The 20597-nt window shown below is 44.0% G+C and overlaps 1 protein-coding gene across 2 annotated transcripts in view; it reads right to left on the minus strand.

Annotated features, from left to right (window-relative positions):
- The window catches only part of CDH4 (cadherin 4), a 423802-nt gene that overhangs the window by 83013 nt on the left and 320192 nt on the right, over window positions 1-20597 (minus strand). For both annotated transcript variants that reach the window (XM_068207967.1, XM_068207968.1), the window contains 2 exons: window positions 18821-18976; window positions 9686-9830 (listed from right to left, as the gene is read on the minus strand). In XM_068207967.1, the coding sequence (XP_068064068.1) occupies window positions 9686-9830; window positions 18821-18976 (301 nt within the window). The remainder of the gene's footprint in view (window positions 1-9685; window positions 9831-18820; window positions 18977-20597) is intronic.

Consider the following 20597-nt stretch of genomic DNA (forward strand, 5'->3'; position numbering starts at 1 on the left):
TTTGGTTTTAAGTGACAAAGTACTGACTGCCTAATCTGGCCCACAGGATGTGTGTCTTTTGTGGAAATCAAAGTATTAACCACACCATATTTACAGCCCTATATCCTACCCAAACAGAGGCTAGGAGCAATTACTGCAGACCAGAAACACAGAGAAAACTCCTCCAAGTCACACTCAAGACCCCCAATCTGTACTCTGTCAATTTTGCATCAGATCCTGCTGGTGGTGATGGAGCTCCAAGAGTAAGTTAAACAAGTGTAAACAGGGCAAGAGGGACTCTTTGCTTTCAGTGCCTGAGAAAAGTATCACCTTTATTTTTCTGCTCTGCAGGGCTTGCTCTCAAGCACACTGACAACATTAAATGAATGCATAAAGTGCCCAAACTCAGAAATTTGCCCCAGTCTGTGCAGTGTATCACAGGATGCACACCCAGTGCAGATATAACAGATATATATCTGATATAACTGCATTAAACTACACACCTGGCCTAGCTCCGGTACGTAACCTGTTGAAAGAAATCCATTTCTCATCAAATAAGGCACATGGTACGTTAAATAAAATACCAAACCTAGTACATCATGTCAATATTAAATCAAATTTGCTGCATGTTGAACAGCTCTTCTGAGCAGCAGATTGAATTACCATGCACAGCTAGTGATGACAAGATTACTGTGCATTAGCCTTCATTAACTAATGTGCAGAGTTCATATATCACCTGAGTTAAAATTAATGGATGGCATGACGAAGGAGATCTATCAATAAAAGACAAGACCTCCAAAATCTGTAACTTCCCAACGCATTCCCTTTGATTTCCCAGAGACCATAACCACCCAGATGTTATTTTGTCAAATGAGATGGTTTTGTTTCTAACCATGGATAAGAAACATGAGAGAAATGCTTGAAAGCAACCCTTATGGAAAATATTCCCATTGGATTAATTAAAGTTTCTACAGGATAGGCAAAAAAATGCCTTACTGAACCTGGGGGAATGGAAGCAGAGGGAAATAATTTATACCTGTACATTCATTTGTTTGTCAATTTTAAAATGAATTGCATCTCCTTGTAAAAGACTGCAAAGAGATTTTGCTAGATTCACCATATCTCATTCCATCTGTACATGCTAAGGAAAAAGAAAGGCAAAACAAGAGAGATAGCTGCCCTGAGCATGTGTAAGCAGATAAGCACAGTCATAAACAAATTTCCCCCTCAAATCACTCTGGAATCTGAGAATCAGCACAGTTCTTTGTAGCTCAGACAATCCCAAAGCATGCTGAGGGCTCCTAATTCCCCTCACTGCAATCTCTGCTCTCCCATCTCTGCAACTTCATTTCTCCATAAAGACAGAGCTTTCAGGAGTTTAAGGCACACAAACAATATTTTGGCACAGTTGTGCTCCCGAAGTCTTCACTACAATTGTTTTATAATTGCCATTTTTCTAAGCTGGTTTGATATTCCCGGTGCCCTGGGTTTCCACAGATATCCATTAGTTAGATTTAATGCATGTTAAAATAAAGAGCTAATGGGCACTTACCAGGAAGCCAACAAAATATAAAAATCAAAACTCCTTTCACTTTGCCTTTTATCCCACATGTCACTGCAAAACCACATAATCCACCCAGTCTTCTATAATATACACAGAAAATGCGAAAACTTCACCCATTTTTTACTGATAATGCTGTTTCTCTATCCAGCTTTATCTTACAGTTTATGCTTTTAAATGGATGGTAAATGGCTGCAGAATCATTAAAGGTTGGTTAACCTTCTCAGTCTAATTTTGACCTACAAGATACTTAATTTAATCATTCCCCCATAGAAAAGGACGGAATCATTATGTGCAGACATGTGGTGATAGCCATATTACATTAGATCTTCATTAACCCAAGTTAATAATGGCTTTGTACTAATGGAAACTTCCCCTTACTCCTCATTTTTCCCCCCAAATTGGAAACCTCACATAGTGAATCCTCTGCATCTGATGCTAGATAGAGAAGACAGTAAGAGTTGTTGGGAAGATTAAATACTGAAAAACAGTGTAAAATTTACATTTCTTAAAACCAAAATTTTCCACTCAGAACAGTTTCCTGATAATCATTTCCTTCCCCACAGAGGATGGGAATCTCATGCCACTACTCATAACAGGCACACTTCACCCTTTAGGTGATTTCACTCATTGCAAGGAGGTCTCAGGGACAGAAACACACACAAGAAAAAGCAAAGGCATCAAAACCAAGTTCCAATGACAAGTATGATGGCATCCTGAAAAAGTCCTCAGAGTACAACTGAACTTTCTGTAGTGTTAAAAGACTAAAGCATTTCATCTAACAAACCTGCATCCTCAAGTGAAAAAAAATTAAATGTATTCAATGGGTGATGTGAAACAATTTCACACACTCATTGTTAAGGGTTTCAAATGAAATTGGGTAGCTGACCCAGCAACAGTGCTGAGTGGAGTCACAGAGGTGAGCAGGAAAATGGACAAGACATCAAGATGACAGAAGGGAGTGCAAGTACTGTAGGTGTAATAAATTGCAAATATACTTAAATTAAACTGCATCCCACATGCTCTGGATAAAAAAACCGAAATAGAAGCAGCACTTTCCCTTCCGAATGACATTCTTTCCGTTGTAACAGATAGCTACTGTCATTCTCTTTCACCATAATTTTTGTAATCATTGGCAAATTTTGACCTTTCAAGCAGCTAACCTAATTCATAACGGATGCCACTTCCTAATTAGCAGAGACATTGGATTTTCAGCTTCAGATAGGGCAAGAGCCAACCTAATGAGAATAAAGAGAGCGAGCAGGTCTGGAGAGACAACAGAGAGAGCTGAAGAGGCTGCTGTCACCCCGGACGGAAATAAGACCTCCTTATTGTTAAAAACAGAATAAATACCTCCGGAGAGCCAACGAGCAGATGCACTGACTGCAGCACACACGTGGCCCTTGCCAGATTTGGAGATCACTCCCCTCCAGCAGCCTGCAGCTCACTGAGACCCCCTTACCCCAGAGAAATCCCACCAGTCCAATGCCAGGGTAGGCAAAGGCACATCCAGCCTCTGAACAAGTGATTCTGGCCGCAAAAACCCACAAGGTTCAGCTCGGCTGAGTTCCTGCACATGCATCCTCTCAATTTCTAAGGGCTAATTTAAAGAAGGGGGAAAGCATGACTACTTAGGACAAGATATCCTGAACATCCCCACTGAATTGTGGTGAACACCCAGGTTTGATGCTCCACTGAAGGCATGTGTGACTCCAGATCTCATGCAGCCCCAGCTGCACACAACCTGACACAGAACATATCCTCCACAAGGCTTCAATCCAATCCCTGAATTTTGACACTAGAATACAATACGAAGTGCTGTAGTATAATATAAATGTTATTATATATATCATACTATGCTATTTGTAGCTATTTTGTATGTATTTGTAACTGCTAGTTAAAAGGAGGCAGAGTGTAGGCTATTACAGTGTTCAGTTGTAACTGCCTCCTACATCGGTGTCAGACCGTGATTTCCACATTTTTTTCCTTTACGTCAACTTGGCCTTCTTTTTTTTTTTTTTTTTTTTTTTTTTTTTTTTTGAGGGAAAGCCCATCAGTCTTGGAATTTGCATTTTTTTTCCTCACTTACAGTCCTATAATTCACTTCCTTGCTCTTGGGACTGGATGCTTCTGAAAAGGAAATTAAGAGCACAGATTTCATAACCACTCACCTCGAAAGAAAATGGAAAGCACTACCCCATGAGTCTGCAGAAAAACAATTTCTTACCTTAAAACTGTGCTTGGCTGAGCAAAAGAACTTGAAAAAGAATATTGTGTATCCTAAGTCTGTGTGTAATGTGGGAGAGAAGAGAATCAGGTTGGACAAAGCCATTATTAATAGCATATAAAGTACAAGGATAAGAGCAACACCTGCCCAGGGTGCAGAAGATGGCACTGCCATAGAGGAATATATTCAAGCTTGGGATGGATCCAGAAGTAATGCACCCAACCTGTGAATACCTCTGGGATGAATGGAAGAATCCATTGAGTCCTACTCTGACCCTCTGGAATATTTTACCTGTGCATGATCTCTCTGAGACACTCAGCATTTGCATTATTTTTAGTTTCTAGTGCTACAAACCAGAACGTGTGGCAGCCCCATCCATGAACCTGTTCAGGTGCTCTCTTGAACTGGGACCTTCCTAAATGAAGAGTTCTAAAATTAACTTACCTGCAAGCTGAAAAAACATATTGAATGTTTTGACTATGAGCAGTACTACGGCATTTTTGCAATGCGTTGCAGTGGCAGGAAGAAGGATTCACTCTGTGTCCTATTAATTTTTCAAAATGAAATATCTTCTCTTCAGATTTCAGGCCCTGCCACCCAGCTACACCTGCTCTGTTCCTTCACTGAACAAACAACCAGGCACACCAGGCATCTCCCCATGAATTGCACTGTCAGGTTGGAGAACAGGAACAAGCCAGAACTGCAGAATCCAAATTCTCCCCATGAATATATATATGAATGCAACTATATGCCTTAAAAGATTAATTTCACATGCCTTAAATTGCAGTTTAATTTGAAAACTAATTCAGCCTCATAATTGGCTTTCTGCTCAAATCACTGAGGCTAAAGATTTAAATTCTTAATATTCAGATGACTTTCGAGTTTCTGGCCCCATCTGTGCATTAGTCCATGGTGTTAATCTCTGAGGGAATCTCTGCTGGCATAGAAATAAAATAAACAAACTGGGACACTAGTAAAATAATCAGCTTTTAAAATCCTTGGGTTTTTTTATATGCTGCTTATTTTTTATGAGATTTCTTTTACTTGATTTGCCACATATAGATTTGGCTCCTAGCTATTTCATTTTTCACGTAGCATGTTATCAACAATTATTCTCTCAGAGTTCTATGGACTCAGGAGGAGAAGGAGAAATTTTAAATTACAACATTTCTCATGTAAGAAATACTAATATTCCTTTATTTTGGAGGACTCTCTATACTCAGCACTCTTTCACACCACTCCTAAGACGGGTGGTAGGAGTAAACTATCCTACACAACTCCAGGAGAATGAAGGGGCTAGATAGAGTTTAAAAGAAGTCACTTGGACTTGTGCTATTGACTTGAAAGGGACCAAGATGCATCGAGAGAGTTAGTGAAGTGGAAAGGATGAATGGGAATGGAAAAGGTCAGTCTGACAGGAACAAATTGTTTTGGAGAGATGAGTTAATTTTTGACAATCTTTCTGTTAAAACAAAATAGATACAACTCAGACCAAAGCACTCAAGTCGCTGCACAGCATTTCATATTGACCTTTTCAGAACTGAACACTTCAGTTAAGTGAGACATCCACATCCTTCCACAAGGAAGGGTCTGCTGTGGTTACAGCAAAACTAAGCTTCTAAAAAAATAATCCTTTTCCATCCCACTACTGGTTTGTGATTAAATTCCCTTTCTTCTTTCACATTTAAGCATTTTTATGCCATCTTATTGAGTAATTTTTGAAAGTTTCTCCTAAAAGAGCCCTCCCCAAGGACACTGCTGGGATCCTGCACGCCCAGCAGTACAAGTTCAGGGGCTGTGCTCACAGCAGGCAGCAACTGCTGCTGTGCAGAGGGGAAAATCCCACTCCAAGCCCCAGTTCCTTCCTGCTGTAAGGAGCTGGTGTGATGCAGCTCGGAGGTGTGGGGATGGAAAAGGCAGCAGAACCCTTGCAGGGCAGGCAGTGCTGGGCAGCCGAGCTCTGCACCCATCCCGCTTTGTCAGCGCTTGAAAGGCAGCGCGCAGCTCCAGGAGAGCTCTGCTGATTAAGGCTGCCAGAGGGAGCAGGGGAATTTCAGCTCCAGCTTGCAGCTGCATTTTTAAAACTTGGCTGTGTTCTTCACACAGAGGCAAAGTTCAAAGAGGCAGAACATTATTCAACATGAGTAAAATACGGTCTTTTAAGATACACTTTCAAGCAGTGGCGCCTTAAATCAAAACAACGCGTGGAGAGGGAGAGTGAGGAAGAAAGATGGTCCTGTGGAAAAGGAAATCCTGCACCACTACTCCTGTTCTGCATTTCTGGAAGGGTCTGATTTTACACATTTTAAATTGCCCAGCTACTTGACCTGAGGCTAGATAAGCTAGAAATGCATTAAATTGTTTTTCCAGAGAGTATCAGAAAAGGAAAGAGATGTAATTCAGTTTAAGAGCCAGCACATCTGAGGATGTCCAGGGGCCAGTTCTCACTACAGAAAACTTCACCAAGAGTGAGCTCCTGATTTCAAGAACACTATGCTGTGGCTCAAGACACTATTTCAATTAAGTTATTATAATCTTAACCAGCAACAACAACCTATTATAATTAATAATACTTGATGATTTCTTTTCTATTCCTGTCAAGGGTTGCTTCAAGGTGACTTGCAGAGAGCACGCTCCTTGGGAACCCAGGCTGAGTGCTCTGCAGGCTGGGAAGCCCCTTCACTTAAACCCCATCAGACTGTCTAATGAGTCTCTTCACATCGCTGCCAATTCTTCCAGCTCTTGGACAATTTTGTATATTTGCATTCCAGGCTAAAGCAAACTTGCTCCTGCGGGAGGCTGAGTGCCCAGCAGCATCACACCGTGCTGCAGGCTGGAACACGCCTCCTTCTGCATTCCCTTTCCTTGGTTCACTCCACCCTCTTCTGGCTTGTTCACTGTTGGGTCAGTAGGTCAAATCTTACTTGGCCACTCTCCATGCCCTGCCCTGGCCTGGCACACACTGCAGCTCCCTGCCAGGCTCAGAGATGAGGCCACACACTCTGTTCCAGGTCACCACATCCCAGCCCCAAGCGGGGACCAGGACAGTCACCACATCCCAGACCCCTGTGGAGGGACAGCCCTGCCTGCTGGGCACACACAGCCCCGCCTCTGCTCCAGCCTGGACCCCGGGAGTGCTGGACAGCACCCCAGGGCCCTTTCCTGCTCACTGGAATGGCATCTGCTCGACTGATCCCACTGAAGCCTTACCGGGGCTTTCCCTGCAGCTCAAGGTCACTGAATGCCCTGCTCAGCCTCTGCTCAACAGCACATTTGTGATGGTCTTGCTCTGCAAAATTTCCATGGGTAGAGCTCAAGCTCCATATAGCCTTTTTTTTAATCTGTTTTTTTTTTTTTTTTTTTTAATTAAATCTGGGCAAAATTCCGACTGACTTCAAACAGCCATTGGCTGCTCATTCTAGCTGCCCTCAGTGCCAGCATTTATTTGGGATAGTCTAATATCTCTCATCAGAGGTGTGCAAAATTAAGAACATTGCAGATACTGTCATAATCAAGTAATCCTACATTTTTAATCACAGCCATTATAAATGGGCATATGGAAGATGTGAGAAATAACAATTGCACAGGATATCCAGGGAAGCATTTTCAGTCCTCAGGCATAGCTCAGCAGCACTGAGCAGAGGAAAATGAATGCTGAACTCCTGTAACATATAACAAGATTTTTTGGTTTGCTTGAAGCATGGATATTCACACATATGCAGATATATTTTTATAGATGCATATACAGATTTAACTTACTGTTGAATCAGTACTGTACAAATTTTTCTGTTACCTCAAAGAATATGCAGTGTCTTTCATTTCTCAACCGCTGCCAGAAATAATCATGAATTCTGGTAACGTATTTCTTCTCTTGCAATGGGTGGTGTGGTACCTCCCTTAGTTGTTACAATATTCTGAGGCATCTTCAAACCAATAAAAAGTTTCTAAATATTTGCAAGCTCTACCCTTAGCTAAATACATTGTCTACACTTGTCTCTGCACAGAAGAGGGACACATAATTTTGAGGCAAAGGAGGAGCATGCAGATATTCCCTTTAACTCCATGACCTCTCTATCACTTTCTCAAAGGCACAAGATCATGTTTCTTGCCAAGCACACAAAATGAGGGCCTCTGATACCCAAATTCCTAGGAGGCTCAACAAAAGCAAGGAAGAGAAATTCAATACTAATATAAACCTTTAAAAGAATACCGATTAAACAGGAAAGAGAGGAAAAAAAACCCAACAAATACATCAAAGACAAATGTAATTGCTTTTGAATAAGAACAGATTGCTTTCTACCTTCCTGCCTTAAAGGCAAGCACTCCAGCCTGGGATAAAGAATACCAAAAAACACTGCTAGAAGCAGAGGCACAAGTATTTTGTAGGCAAATTATCCTGTTCTATTTAATAGCTCAAAGGCTTATCTGGATTTCAGACAAGAAGAGGATGCAATTTACTGCTTCTTTGACAGATGAACAGAGCTAGTTAAAACATTTGGGAACACTTTGAATATTGATCTGTCCTCGAATAAGATGTAAGAAATTTGATTTGCTATGGAAATGTTGTATCAATCTTCAAACCTTTATATGCCCCAAAGTGGCCTCCAAATGAAAGCTGGAAAAATTCTCTGGGAAGATGTCATCAGAGCTGTCAGCTCAGGGACTTCTCACATTCCCTCCTCCAAGCAGAACCAGGATCAGGACTTTGAAGCTGGGACATCACCACTCAAAGGAATCAGAAAGGGAGCTGTAGCTATTCTTTGCTCAGAAATAATGCCATGTTCTGTCCCCACCACATGTCCCCCACAGCTGCCCGTCCCTCACAGAGCTGGAAGACAATCAATCACGACTGTGAATCACCTTGTTAAAAACAGTGCCCACCGGAGACTTCCCTGTCACACCTCCGGCAGCAGAGCCGCCTTGATAAATGTTTGCTGACACAAACCAAAGTCACGGGGTATTTAACCCCTCAGCTGGCAAACAACCAAGGAGAGAATCTAGGAAAAAACTCCCTGTGATTTCAGGAGGCTTCCAATTGTACTGGCGACACAGAACAATTTATGTTCAAAGAATGGATATGTTCATTGTAGTTGCACTCAGCAATGAGCAAAACCAACCCTGATCCCATACTGGAAACTGCAGGGTTACACCACACTTAAATAACAGATCAGCAGTAGAGTTGGAAATAGAACATTAAAGACCTTTACAGCTCTGTTTCTTCCAAGCATATAAATGTGCTCATGTAAAAATCATCACTATTCCCCATACAGCCTACACCCTTACTGATTTTTTCACCCATACATTTCCTGAAATTCAGCTTCAGGTTTTTCCCCATTTTACCCTCTGTTAGAAAAGTTTGTGGGGACAGAGGATGAGGCTGGAATTTCAATGTGAATATTCCCATTTCTGCAGGTTTCCATCAGGTCCCAAGTAAGAAAGTGTTTTCTTGAGACAGAGCCTTCTTTGGAGCCTGACAGGATGCCAGATATTGAGTTGGCAAATGACTGAATTAAATATCAAGGAGGAGGATATCGAGCATTTGAGACACAGGGTCAGGGAAAGGCCACAGCCAGGCTGGCTTTCAGTGCTCAGTAATTAGAATAACAGCCCTGTACGTGTGCAGTGAGTGTATGAGAATGGTGCTACAGAGCATTACTCTACAAAACTGCTGCTTTTACAAATCCCACAGCCAGGAAGGGACCACCAGGACCCAGGTTCCCTCCATCCCAAGTCTGCACTTTCTCTTCATCCAGAAAAAGAGACACAATGGGATTGTTCTCACCTCCACCAGTCTTTCACCAACAGCCAGCAAGAGCAAACCTCTCCCTCATCCCCTGTGTTCCCAGCAGAGCCCAAGCCACCACCCCAGATGAATGGCTGAAAATCTGTGAAACTTTGAGACTTTTTTTCAACTGTACCTGGTTTAGAGCCTTCATCAACAGATCCATTATAGACTTGGTTGATGAACTCTGGCCTGTTGTCATTCATATCAATCACATAGATGTAAAGGTCAATAGGATTCTCCACCTTGTTTCCATTCATATCCACCGCATGAGCCCGGAGCTGGGAACGAGCACAATGAAAGCACAATATCAGCAGCTGGATTTGTTGCAGAATGAGAGACTGTTTCGCAAAGATTGACTTTACATCATAAATACTTTCTCAAAATTGAATGGAGCCAGTATCTAATTCCAGCAGAAAGCACTGACATCGTTTCCATCTACACTCGACTCACAGACAGTTTTTCAGAGCTTAATGTAATATTGAAATCATATTTTGAAACAGTGATTGTCAGTGGTAACACTTCAACTCTGGTGCAGTGATGCTATCCTATCCCCTTCACAGCTCACAGACCACTCTATTTAATTTTTAAGACATATTGAACCTCGTCTGACAATCTGAAAAGCAAATTTTGCTTAGTTCCAAATAAAGTGAGGAAATGATTTTGAGTGAGAAGTTTCTTATGGGAAGCTGCAGCGTTTCACACCCATAATACTAGGGATTAATAAGTGAAGAGATTTCAGCATGATCTTAGTAATGTTTATTCTTTGTTTAATCATGGTCTCCAGGAACAGCAACAACTACCAACCCCATTGCTCTGCGCACCAAAAGACATTTAAAAAGTCCCTTTCCTTCAAATAATGGGAGCCCCCATGGCACTAAGAATGCAATTTCCTCAGGCTTGAATAAAATACCCAGTGCTGAGGCATTTCAATAACCAGAGGCACAGTGTTAAGCCCTCAGTTAAACTGGAACTGCAGCTTTATCTTATTAGCAATAACCATCAGTAATAATGCCCAGGAACAAGAGCATCTGTTTTCTGAACAAAAGAGACAGATACAGCATGTCAAAATGAGTAATTAATAAAACGAAGCAATCACAATAGTCTGGAACAATCAGTAACCAGGTGAAAAAAAATGGATAGCTTTCTCATTAAAGGGAACAGATGGCTACTCTAAATGGTGTGTGGCTGAACACGCCGCCGGCGCCGGCGTCGGGAGAACTCCGACAGCGAGGGAAGAGCTGCACGGCCCCCGACCCGGCTGGCACTGGGGACGCACTGCCTGCCTCTGAGTGCTGCAGACTTTGGCCACCATAGCTCTTCATTCCAGCCCCTGTGAGCACTGCTGAACCTCCACCCTGCCACGAGAACTGGGGACGGCACTCAGGGTGGTGGGACATCCCACAGGGCTGGTGGGCTGAGGAGCCAAGGCTTCAGAGGACGTCAGCTTCACAGAGTCACAGAATCACACAATGGGCTGGGCTGGAAAAGACCGTAAAGCTCATCTAGTTCCAAGACTCTGTCACAGGCAGGGAACCTTTCACCAGACCAGGGTGCTCCAAGCTCCATCCAACCTGTGCTTGAACACTTGCAGGGATGGGACAGGCACAGCTCCTCTGGGCAACCTGTTCATGCCAGGGCTGGCTGGGAGAGTGGGGCTGAAGGACAGGGGACACACCAGCTCTGCCATCCAGTGGGATGGAGGCCTCTGGTCCCTCCCAACAGTTCCCTACACCATCAGGCTGCTGCTGGGAGTCAGAGCTGACTTTACAGGGAGGTCTCTGGCTCCTCTGATGCATGACAAATAAATGTGCTAATTGCATTAGCCCTGGTTTCTGTCTTTCACTCTCGCTGTGCTGGTGATTGATGCAACTTTCCCCTTCATGTATGGTGCTCAGAAGTCCGGAGCTTAACAAAAGGAACTGCACACCGTTAGGATGGGCTGGATTAACATTTAATCAAGCAAAGAGAACAAACTGCCACATTAAATGAGCTGGGAGAAAAACACTTTTTCCTTTTTTTTTTTCGAAAGGAAATTAAGCAGCACGTTTTCTTTAAAGCCTGAAGAAATCCAGCTTTGCTTTCAATACAGGGTGTACCATTTGCGTTTCATGACTTGCAATGCTCTTAATGTCTGCATTTCTTTCCTACATAGGAACTGCTTTGGCTCCCACCTGTTGAGCTATCCTTCATCATGTCAGATGTAGCAATTCAATAACTTTACAGTCAGAGGTCAGACTGTCTTTGAAAAAAAGTAATTCAGAGCTAAAATTAAAGTTATTATCTTCAAACTGAGGCAGCACTGGGCTCTCTCTTACAGCATTTCCAGCAGCGGAAATGGTTCCATTCAGAGATAAAGCAGAGAGCAAAGCTGGTATCTCCCCCCTCAGATCTGACTCTCCCCCTGCAAATTTTTAATTACATTTGATGGCTTTTGTTTGAAATCTCCAGGAGTAAGGGATTTCTCAGCAATGCACATCTATCTGCTTGTTGCACTCACTGAGCACATGTACCCATCAGCGCATTACTGCCTGCACTCAAGGCAAACAAAATTCAATAAGCAAGACTGCAGGAATCTCTTCAAACCTGTGGTGACATGCTCAAGTGTCCTGAGCCCAGCACCACCACTGGGCTAAGCCATGGGAGGCAGGGCAGTGCTGGGCACACTGGTGTGGTCACTGGTGTCCTGACTCGGCATCTGCAGTGCCAGGAACATGTCATCCTCTCTCCTGCTCCTTTTTTTTGGCCTGGCTTCAGTGAACACTTCTGCTTTTTTCCTTTTGTGCTTTTTTGCAATACTTTTCTCTGCCCGTTCTCTCTGAACAACTCTCATGAGCCAACACCTCCGTATCTCCCACAACACGTGGACCCTCTGTGGTCAGTGCCAGCCGTGGCTAAGGGAGAAGGGAGTCCTGAGCCACAGGGTTGAATTTCAACTCAATGGGAGCTCTTCCTGCTACAAACCATTCCTTGTTAAGAGAGAATTCCTCATTAGAGACCATCCTCAGCAGAGAGCCAAGGAAGGAGGGACTCCAGGGCGTCAATCTGTCTGCTGGGAAACTGGCTGGATCTCCAAGGCAGATCTATACTACATTTCCCTTAATTCATCTTCTCCCTCATTCTCTTGTCCTGCTTTTGGTATTCATGAGGCATCCTCAAGCTGGACAACACACTTTGTTCTGGAGCCACTCCTCAATGGCTGAGATGGGGCTCATTTCTGCGAGGCACAGTTAGAGCCCATGTGGTGCTCCGTGGCCACCTGTGACCAAGCCACCTCTGCCACCTCTATTTTGGTGTTAAAGCGATGGAGGGGATGAAAAGCAGATGCGTGGCAGTGCTTTGTAGCAATGGGCAAGGCACAAAAGGTGATGGTTGAGCTCCATCAGGCACACACATAATTTTGAGCTGGAAAACACACCAGTGAAAGGTCAGTGAGCATCACCTGGGCCACAGGACACATGCCAGACATGGGGCATGCACAAGTATTCAAATGAGATCTGGAGGGTGGCTGAAGAGACAGTTAAGAAACATTTATAAAGTTAGTTTGAAATATTTACATTTTCCCCAAGAGGGAGAACATGACAGGAGTGAAGAAGGAATAAAATAAAATTTAATACCTTGCAAAGGATTCTGAAAAATGAATACACATAGCCAACTAATCTGTAGCTGATGCATCACTCTGCTGTACCAGCGAAGGAGCTTAAATATTCTTTAACAAATATTGTTTAAAAGTGTGACAATTATTGCTATCACATTCAGCAGCAGCTACCACAGGTCTCTGAGGTTTTCCTGCCGACAGTTTCCAGTGTAAATGTAGCTGTTGGCATACAAATGATTTGGTATCATGATTATTGATTACACTGGAGGCTGGTGGTATCTGAAGGTAGTTAGTCAAAGTCAACACAGTGAATTGTGTTAAATATGAATATTACTTAGGCACTAATACTACTAATACAAATATACATTATCAATCAGTGACAGAGCCTTTAAGCAATAAGCATACAATGTCATGCCTAATTTGTGTCCTCTTAATTGTGATTAAAAGTTCAATTTAGAGCATTGTGACACAAATGGCTGGCATTATTTAACATGGTTCAAAATAATGGAATTAGCTCTTGTATCCCTTAATTTGCAGTAAAATTGTTTTGTTCCTTTGCATTTAAAACAACTCTTTGTCAGTTTATAACCCACCTGTTCTGCTCCAGCCATTTCTGAGGGAGTATTTCATCAGCCTGAAGCTGACAGTGCACACATGTGTCTGGAACTGGATTAGGACTTGCTTCAAAGTTTCCCTGTAATGCATATTACTTGAGTGTCATAAGCAATGATTACTTACTGACATGTTTATGCTGATGTCTTTTGAAAACAGAGCTTGAAAAACGTCTTGGAAAACGAAGCTACCAATTTTCTATCCCTTGTACTTGCCAGGCCTAACTGCAGCTTAATATGAAACTGGTGTCTGGATCAGAAAAGACATTCAGAGCCACTAATTCTGTCAGCAGCACAAACGGGACTCGGGGAGCGCAGCTAAATAAGGCCAAGAGAACTCATGCATATTAAATATTCCTACCTGCTGAAACTTCCTTGGCATGCAGTGAGCACTTCAGGGGCTGACTGCAAGGGGAGATGCAGCACACGCCTGCCACAGTGAGACGGCAGAGAAATGTGGGGAATGTGTCCCATGGCTGTTTGTCCCATGGCTGTCTGTCTGGAAGCTGTGTGTCCCATGGCTGTGTGTCTCATGGCTGTCTGTCCAGAACATGTGTGTCCCATGGCTGTGTGTCCTGAAGATGTGTGTCCCATGGCTGTGTGTCTCATGGCTGTCTGTCTGGAAGCTGTGTGTCCCATGGCTGTGTGTCTCATGGCTGTGTGTCCTGAAGGTGTGTGTCCCATGGCTGTGTGTCTCATGGCTGTGTGTCTCACGGCTGTGTGTCCTGAAGATGTGTGTCCCATGGCTGTGTGTCCCATGGCTGTGTGTCTCATGGCTGTCTGTCCTGAAGGTGTGTGTACCATAGCTGTGTGTCTCTTGGCTGTCTGTCCCATGGCTGTGTGTCCCATGGCTGTCTGTCTGGAAGCTGTGTGTCCCATGGCTGTGTGTCCTGAAGATGTGTGTCCCATGGCTGTGTGTCCCATGGCTGTGTGTCCCATGGCTGTGTGTCCTGAAGGTGTGTGTACCATAGCTGCGTGTCTCTTGGCTGTGTGTCTCATGGCTGTCTGTCTGGAAGCTGTGTGTCCCATGGCTGTGTGTCTCATGGCTGTGTGTCCTGAAGCTGTGTGTCCCATGGCTGTGTGTCCCATGGCTGTCTGTCTGGAAGCTGTGTGTCCCATGGCTGTGTGTCTCATGGCTTTGTGTCTCACGGCTGTGTGTCCTGAAGATGTGTCCCATGGCTGTGTGTCCCATGGCTGTGTGTCTCATGGCTTTGTGTCTCACGGCTGTGTGTCCTGAAGATGTGTCCCATGGCTGTGTGTCCCACGGCTGTGTGTCCCATGGCTGTGTGTCCCATGGCTGTCTGTCCTGAAGGTGCATGTACCATAGCTGTGTGTCTCTTGGCTGTGTGTCCCATGGCTGTGTGTCCTGAATGTGTGTGTACCATAGCTGTGTGTCTCTTGGCTGTGTGTCCCATGGCTGTGTGTCCCATGGCTGTGTGTCCTGAAGGTGTGTGTACCATAGCTGTGTGTCTCTTGGCTGTGTGTCCCATGGCTGTCTGTCCTGAAGGTGTGTGTACCACAGCTGCGTGTCTCTTGGCTGTGTGTCCCACGGCTGTGTGTCCCATGGCTGTGTGTCCCACAGATGTGTGTCCCATGGCACTAATGACGCCAGGGTGGCTCCCAGGGCATCACTCAATGGCACCTGTGCAGTTCCACACCACAATGTGGGGTTGGTTAAGTGACTGCAGAGCCCTTTTTGCTTTTCTCTGCTTGTATTTTCAGCTGACTTTGTGTCTGGGATGTCTGCGAGGTCCCGGGAGAGTCTGTGCTCTGGTTTGGAGTGCAGACACAAACAGATGAGGCCAAAATACAGCTGAACTTGCCATCACCAGCACACACAGCACCTGGACAGGGGCTGTGAGTCCCAGAGGCACATACATCTCTGCATAACTCAAGCTCGGAATGATCCTCCCTAAAAGTTCAAGAATGATCACAAAAACAGGGGAAGTTCTGCTGCAGAACTCCTGATCTAATTAGAAAAAAATCTGTTTCACCTTAGGGAATGAGGCAGGTTTCATCAGACAAATGGCTTGCTGAATGCAGGGAGTGATAAAACACTAGTATTTTAAAAATGGTAGTCCTGAAGCAACACAGATAATTATGCATAAGAAAATATGTGTTGAAAATGTGTGAGTTAATGAAACAGAACTCTTGATATGTAGCCTTACAAAGACTTGCAAATTATTGTTCTTTCTTTTATAATTAGTTTTTAGATTACCTGGGAACAAAAGCAGCAAGGACCACACTCGAGAGTGACAGAGATACTGAAAAGACTTGGGTTTTTTTGAGGCTGCAGAAAACCTGAAGGTGTGTAAATGCACCCACCTTCAGCTGGAACACAAGGCTGCATCAGACACGGAACCCATGTCCTGCTGGGTCAGAGGGACCAGTGGTGCCTTCCAGCTCCACTGACATTCTCCACCCCAGCTGAAGAGCAAAGCTACTAATTCAAGCTAAAGGAAACTACAGCAGATCTCAAACAAGTTTAAAGGTGGACAAGCTCCCCAGTTCACATCCAAGCTACACCTCAGTCACAGCTCTTCCAGCACTCAGTTCAAACCTGGCTACATGTTGCCTTTCCCATCAGCTAGAGACTGGGCTCTATGAAGTGGCATAAATTAAATGACTTCTTAAAACCCTCCATCAGCCAAGATTTTGGAATTTATTTTCTTTCTGGAAATGGACCAAATTTTTTCTCGTTTCCAGCACTGTTCATTCCTACTGTAAGTTTCTGCTCCAGCGTTTGGGTCATTGCTTTGTGCATGGTGTATTTATAAAGGCTTTGTAAATGGTTAGTAAATTAACAACTGATGGTTCAAGAAATCATCAATCCATTGCTGCTGACGCTGAAGGATCTAAAGGTCATTTACAAACACAACTTAAAATGTTCATCATCTTCTACTATTCTCCTAACGAAGATTTTTATATCATTCAGTATTCCTGTCTATAAGGTCTCATAACATACTTATCAGTTATTCTCTCTATAAAATGCATCTTCCTGTAACCTTTAGAGTATGAATATGCTTATTTATATATGGATGGCACTAGTTCAAGGCTCCTGTGAGGAACAGCAAAGGCTGGAAATCCTGTGGTATGTGCAAGGCAGATTCATCCCATCACCTTTGACAAGGCAAGAATTCAATTTGCTGAATTCACTGTGACTGGTAGGTTCAGTTCATTTTTAAGGGGCACAGGGTTTGTTAGGATGGAGGACAAAATCTATTTCATCTCATGTTTTTGACTGTGAGTGTCTGATTGCAGACATCACAGTGGCTCCATCAAAAGTCTTAACTTTTTTATTATTGACTAGACTGTTATAATAACCTGGCACTGCTGAAACAATATCAACAACGCTGAGATGACATACACTTTATCTCAAATATTTCTTCTCCAAAACAACCTCTCTTCATATTTTCCTAGGCACAACAAACAAAATAATTGTTCTTGTTCACAGAGTATAAAATAATTTTTCTTCAGATCTCCTTTTACCCAGGGGAAATCTCTTTTTCCACCCAACTAAAGAGGTAATCTATTTTCTTTATCTTTCCACCCCAGCCCAGAAGCTGTGTCAACATGGCTAACTGGATACCTGATAAAGCTGACAGAATGTGCATCTCCGGCGGCGCAGTTCGGGATGTGGTGTCACTGGAAGTGACCCGTGTGCTCTGCTGACATTACAGCATCCCTGGGAAGGGCTATTACCATGCCAGGAGATGGGCTAAGGCTGATAGCAATCCATGAAACAACCTTTCACAACCACTCCAGCAGACAGCCAGAGTGCAGATGCAGAAAATATTTGAAATTTTGCAGGGCTATCATGCAAGGGGCGACCTGTTCTTTTAGCAATTTGTGGGACTGGATCTGCTGTGCAATTACACTGTGCAACAGAGGAGCTGGGATTTATATCAAAACATAGCAATCAATTACACTGTGAGCATTCTGCAGGTAGAGCATTTTATGAACTAGGATAGCATGAGGCACCGTCACTTTTGAGTGTAATTAATGTTGATTAATTCCCTGATATTTAATATTAGCCTATCTGTGTATTTAAAAACCTATCTGACACACCCCCATGATACTGCCTGAACATCTCCTGGTGAATTAAAGTGAAAAATGACTATAGCAATTATTGCATGTTTAGATGCAGTAATGATTCTTAAATTAGTAATTTCCCAAGACATGCTAATGTAGTGACTGGCTTCTCATGGTTTTGGGTGGTTCAGTCTACACATAAATTTGCATGGATTTAACAAGCAGTGTGAAGTTGCACCATTTTAAACAAATGACTGTGTCTGAAAAAGACATCAGTTTATCTCCACTTTCATATAATCACAGAACTGTTTAGGTTGGAAAAGCTCTCTCAGATCAAGTCCAACTGTTCCCTTAGCACTGCCAAGCCCATCACTCAACCATGTCCCCAAGTACCACATCTACACAGCTTTTAAATCTCTCCAGGGATGGTAACTTCACCACTGCTCCAGGCAGCCTGTGCCAGGGCTTGACAGCCCTTTTGGTGAAGAAATTTTTCCTGACATCCAACCTCAATCTCTCCTGGCACAGCTTGAGGCCATTTCCTCTTGTTCTGTCACTTGTTACTTAGGAGAAGAGACCAACCCCCATGTGGCTACAACCTCCTTCCAGGGAGTCAAAGAGTGATGAGTTCTCCCCCGAGCCTCCTTTTCTCCAGACTGATCCCCCCACAGCTCCTTCAGCTGCTTCTCATCAAACTCACTCTCTCCACCCTTCTCCAGCTCTGCCACCCTTCCCTGGACATGCTCAATGTTCTTCTTGTGGTGAGGGGCCCAAAACTGACCCCAGATTTGAGGAGTGGCCTCACCAGTGCCCAGCACAGGGGGACAATCACTGCCCTGGTCCTGCTGGCCACACTACTGCTGATACAGGCCAGGTGCCAATGGCCTTCCTGGCCACCTGGGCACACGCTGGCTCACGTTCAGCTGCCACCAACCAGCACTTTGGCTGATCTAGCGTGTCCCTTCTTGAACCCAGCAATTCTGCTTTGAGCTTGTGAGCCCAGCTGAAGGTCAGGATGTTTGATGCTCACATGGTAGGAAGCTCTTTCTTCCCTGTCCATCGGGCGTGTCACGTACATCCTGCCAGACACAGGGTCAATGTTGAAGACCTCCATGGGCGGCTGGTCGGCTCCCACTCCAGTGATGCTGTATCTGATATGGATCTCCTTGTCCTTATCGGAACGGATCTGGAGGAAATAACAGAGACAAGAATCCATAAGTTCTGGACAGAAGCCATATGGATGTTTAAGCAACTTTAAAAGATCTGAGCCTGAAGGCTGCAGAGATGTAATACCACTGTCAGTCCTGACAAGGGAGCTGAACACCACAGATTTGGTGAAAAGCCATGAAAAGTACATTCCACATAGTTTCAGCTCTTTTGCTCCTTTTTAATTCATGAGAAATCATTGAAATTGTGACTTTTCAACTGAGATGTGGAAGAGCCTAAAATGCACAAAACCTACTGTTTACATATTACTGAAACCCTGGTCTCCTTAAAGTGTCCAAATTTTTCAGCCATACCCTGAGTCTCCCAGCCATTAATCATTTCTGGAAACTCTGTCTGCAAGCTCTCCCATTGTATTCTCTGTCCTGGTGACTGTGCACACAAATACTCCCATGAAATTCAAAGAATGAGGCTGTTTGCTCCTCTTTGTCCAACCCTGCTGTCTTGACAAGGCCAGGCTGGGAATGCCCAGTGGGATGTTACCATTTCATGTGATTATTTGTTGAGGAAAGGCACATTTTGGAAAATGTTTCTGAAAGCCCTTCCTTCCTGCACCTTGAGAACAAGGCTGCAAGCTGAGTACAGCACAGCAAGTTCCATGAACCTTGGATACAGAGCTGAGGAAAAAAAGAAGGGAGGTTAATATGTTGTCCTAGCAACCCTGACTATCTCTTTAAACACAAATTCAATTTTCTGATCAAATGCTGAAAGAAGTTCTTGCAACAGCATGACTATTCCCGAAAGAAAGTGCAAGGTACAAATAAATTACCACCCCCTGCACCATCACAAAGTGTCTTGGCACTGTAAAAAGCGATGTGCATAAATGTTTCCCTAACAGGTCTATGAGTACAACGAAGTAGTGGGAAGATAATAGAGCCCTCGTAGCTGAATGCATGTTGGCATCTCTGCTACAGCAGCTGCACCCTTGGAGGGGCCTGAGTGAACTTAGTGGGATCCTGTGTCCCCCAAACAGCCTGGATTTGGGGAGAGAAGGTCATTTCCGAAGGGAAGAGGAGGCTCTGCTTGTCAAGTAAAGGAATTGAGATGGGGCTGTGGGCTGCTGCACACTCCTCTCATATGTGACCCTCTGCTCTTCCTTCTTCTCCTGACACAGGAGGCTGACAACACGCTGAACGTGTTGGTGCAGGGCAATATCAGATCCCTGGCTCCCAGAATCTCCTTTGATACATTTGTCCAGATCATTACCAAGTTTGTACACTGTTTTCTTTGTACTTCCCCCACCAAACTGTCTGCTCCTGCTAATGGCTAATCATGTCAGTTATTACAGACACTGCCAGGATTGACCTACGCCGCTGGAGCTGCAGGTCAGGGAACAGACACAGTTCCATTTGTCTTCTCTCCAAAGGATTCACTGCTTGTTACACTGTTAGTACTGAGGAAAACTGACTGGACTGACACTGGTATAGTCACTTAAAAGAGGGCCTGGGGACACTGAAAGTGCCCTCATGCTGCACAGGAGGATTTGTCCAGGTTTATTTGCCCAGGTGGGGCTAGCAGGTATTTGGTAGAAAGACCCAAGCAGGCAAGCCACGAATCCAACTTTCATTAGCAAATCTGTGGGT

This window comes from Anomalospiza imberbis, chromosome 17 (genome assembly GCF_031753505.1).
Source record: "Anomalospiza imberbis isolate Cuckoo-Finch-1a 21T00152 chromosome 17, ASM3175350v1, whole genome shotgun sequence".
Lineage (NCBI taxonomy): Eukaryota > Metazoa > Chordata > Aves > Passeriformes > Viduidae > Anomalospiza > Anomalospiza imberbis.